Here is a 2913-nt window from a genome sequence, read left to right on the forward strand (position 1 = left end):
GACAGTTGAGGCGGTTTTGATTTTCGATTTCGACAAGGTGACTTTGAAGAACTCTTTATTGAAAGTATGCCAACCCATCATAGGTTGTAGTGTGCGTGTCTCGCTGATCGTGAAGTCATGACTTGTAGTGCCGGAAGTTTGATTTTGATTAGGAAACTATTTGTTTACGCCTATATAATGTTACCCTAGCATCATGTAATTGTGTCCACGGAAAATATAGCGAAAATTTTCTGGTTTACGCCCGTGGACTAAACTCATCTTCAGGTTATTAGAGATGGAATACAACCACGTTAAATCCTTGTGTCGTTTACACTTTACTTCATCGTTTACGCTTTACTTATTCATTAGTTATTGTGGGCTATGATTGTGTTCAATCACATGTCTTTTTTGGTACTAGATTCCTTGCATTCAGATATCTCTCCCTACGCCTTGCTATCTTTCAACCCTCTCTTTCTGAACAAAACAAAACACGAGCTCTGTTTACTGGTTGTACTTTCTTTAGGCTTTAGCATCTCACCAAAAGCCTCTCTTTTCTTACCCCTAATTCCTCTTACTTAGTTTGTCTGTATTATTCACATACAATCACTTTACCCATGCACTATCTCTTACATGCTTATATATAATGTTTAACTTGATTCCTTAGTTCCCCATCTACCAAACAACCATCCATGTGTATTCTAACACAATCTTCCTCATCTAAATTTGTCATTTCCATTAATACCCTTTTCAAGAACTACAACATTAATCTCCCAAAATCCATGGATCATCATCAACTTCATGGTTGGCCAACTCCATCTGAGGTAAAATCTTTTTCTTTTCCATAATCAAAACTTTCAATGAAGCCTCTTTATTCTTCATTTAATTGTTACAAATAACACTCCTAATTTTATCCAACCCCTTTTGGGGAAACAATCTTGTCCAAATTGGAAAAGCATACTAATTATAGTTTTCTTGAAAATGTATGGATAAGTTGTACTGTACACTACAAGCATTAATATTTCTGTATAGAAAAACTTAACTTGTATGTGTTTTTATCCAACCCTTTAATCTTTATAAGGTATCAACTTGGTTCCCATTACCAAAGCATACATACTTAAAGCTTTCTCAAAATACATGTGTTAAGTTGTACTGAATAACCAATCTATCTTTCTAAAACTAGTTACCTTGAAGTTTCATTCTTTTTCTGTTTTTATCTAGGCCTTAGAGGAAGTCAAAGCCATTGGAAAGATCTCAGGGCCAACAGCCATAACTGGTTTACTACTCTACTCAAGAGCCATGATCTCCATGCTTTTTCTTGGCTACCTCGGCGAACTTGAACTCGCTGGTGGGTCCCTCTCTATCGGGTTCGCAAACATCACCGGCTACTCGGTTATATTTGGATTAGCCATGGGTATGGAACCCATTTGTGGTCAAGCTTACGGTGCGAAACAAATGAAACTTTTGGGATTAACTCTACAAAGAACAGTCCTTTTACTCCTATCCACTTGTTTCCCAATCTCTTTCATTTGGCTTAACATGAAAAACATCTTGTTATGGTGTGGCCAAGATGAAGAGATCTCAACCATTGCTCAAACATTCATCGTTTTCGCAATACCAGACCTTTTCGTGTTGTCCCTTTTACACCCTCTTCGAGTTTATCTCCGAACACAAAACATTACTTTACCATCAACTTATTGTTCAGCTGTTTCTGTAGTCCTTCATGTACCATTAAACTTTCTACTTGTAGGGTATTTCAAGATGGGTGTTTCAGGGGTGGCAGTGGCTGTAGTAATCACTAATTTTAACTTATTATTCCTTCTTTCAACAGTTGTTTATCTCTCTGGGGTCCACCAAGATTCTTGGGTGGCACTGAGCTCTGACTGCTTACGTGGCTGGTCATCCTTACTTGCACTTGCAATCCCTAATTGTGTGTCTGTGTGTTTGGAATGGTGGTGGTATGAATTAATGATAATATTGTGTGGATTATTATCAAACCCTAAAGCAACTGTGGCATCAATGGGAATACTTATCCAAACGACGTCGTTAGTTTATGTTTTTCCATCGGCTTTAAGTCTCGGGGTTTCAACCAGAGTTGGGAATGAGCTTGGAGCTAATCGACCGGCTAAAGCTCGTATATCGATGATTGTTTCTTTAGTTTGTGCTGTGGTGTTTGGATTTATGGCAATGTTGTTTACTACATTGTTGAGGAACAAGTGGGGCCGGTTTTTCACGTCGGATGTAGAGATTCTTGAGCTCACATCGGTGGCATTACCGGTTGCCGGACTTTGCGAGCTAGGAAACTGCCCTCAAACCACTGGTTGTGGTGTTTTGAGAGGAAGTGCAAGGCCAAATGTGGGAGCAAATATTAATTTGGGATCTTTTTATTTGGTTGGGATGCCTATAGCTATAATATTGGGATTTGTGGTTAATATGGGATTTAAGGGGCTTTGGCTAGGTTTGTTTGCAGCTCAAGGAACATGTGCATTGCTTATGATTTATGTTCTTTTTACAACAGATTGGATTGTTCAAGTTGAAAGAGCTAAAAAGTTGGCTAATAAAGCACCATACTTTATATGCAAGGATGAGGTTACAAACTTGATGGAAGCAAATCTTGAAGAAACTATATTAAATGCTAGTGAAAATGAGAGTGAGGTTATGAAGGCAGATTGTTGTTCACTAGAAACACATCCTCACATTTTTCATTGATCATCATTTTTTTCACCAAAATTTCTAGAGTAGCAAGTGGTCATGATGTATTGTTGTTGAAGCTATTGCATTGCATGTTTATTTGATCATTATATTCCTAGTGTGTTATATACTACAGTACTATTTAATCATAAAATATTGCAGCAATTTCTCGTATTAGTGTTTCAAAGTATAATTATGCATGATTCTAATTACATGAATGATATAGATTTAGGAAAGACTAAATCA

General features: G+C 37.3%; 1 protein-coding gene across 1 annotated transcript; it reads left to right on the plus strand.

Annotated features, from left to right (window-relative positions):
- The first annotated feature begins 668 nt into the window (after positions 1 to 668).
- Positions 669 to 2685, plus strand: LOC139902177 (protein DETOXIFICATION 48-like). Its single transcript, XM_071884829.1, has 2 exons — positions 669 to 800; positions 1198 to 2685. The coding sequence occupies exons 1-2, from the start codon at positions 669 to 671 to the stop codon at positions 2683 to 2685; spliced, it is 1620 nt and encodes a 539-aa protein (XP_071740930.1).
- The last annotated feature ends 228 nt before the right edge of the window (positions 2686 to 2913 follow it).

Source organism: Rutidosis leptorrhynchoides, chromosome 3 (assembly GCF_046630445.1).
Source record: "Rutidosis leptorrhynchoides isolate AG116_Rl617_1_P2 chromosome 3, CSIRO_AGI_Rlap_v1, whole genome shotgun sequence".
NCBI classification, from domain to species: domain Eukaryota; kingdom Viridiplantae; phylum Streptophyta; class Magnoliopsida; order Asterales; family Asteraceae; genus Rutidosis; species Rutidosis leptorrhynchoides.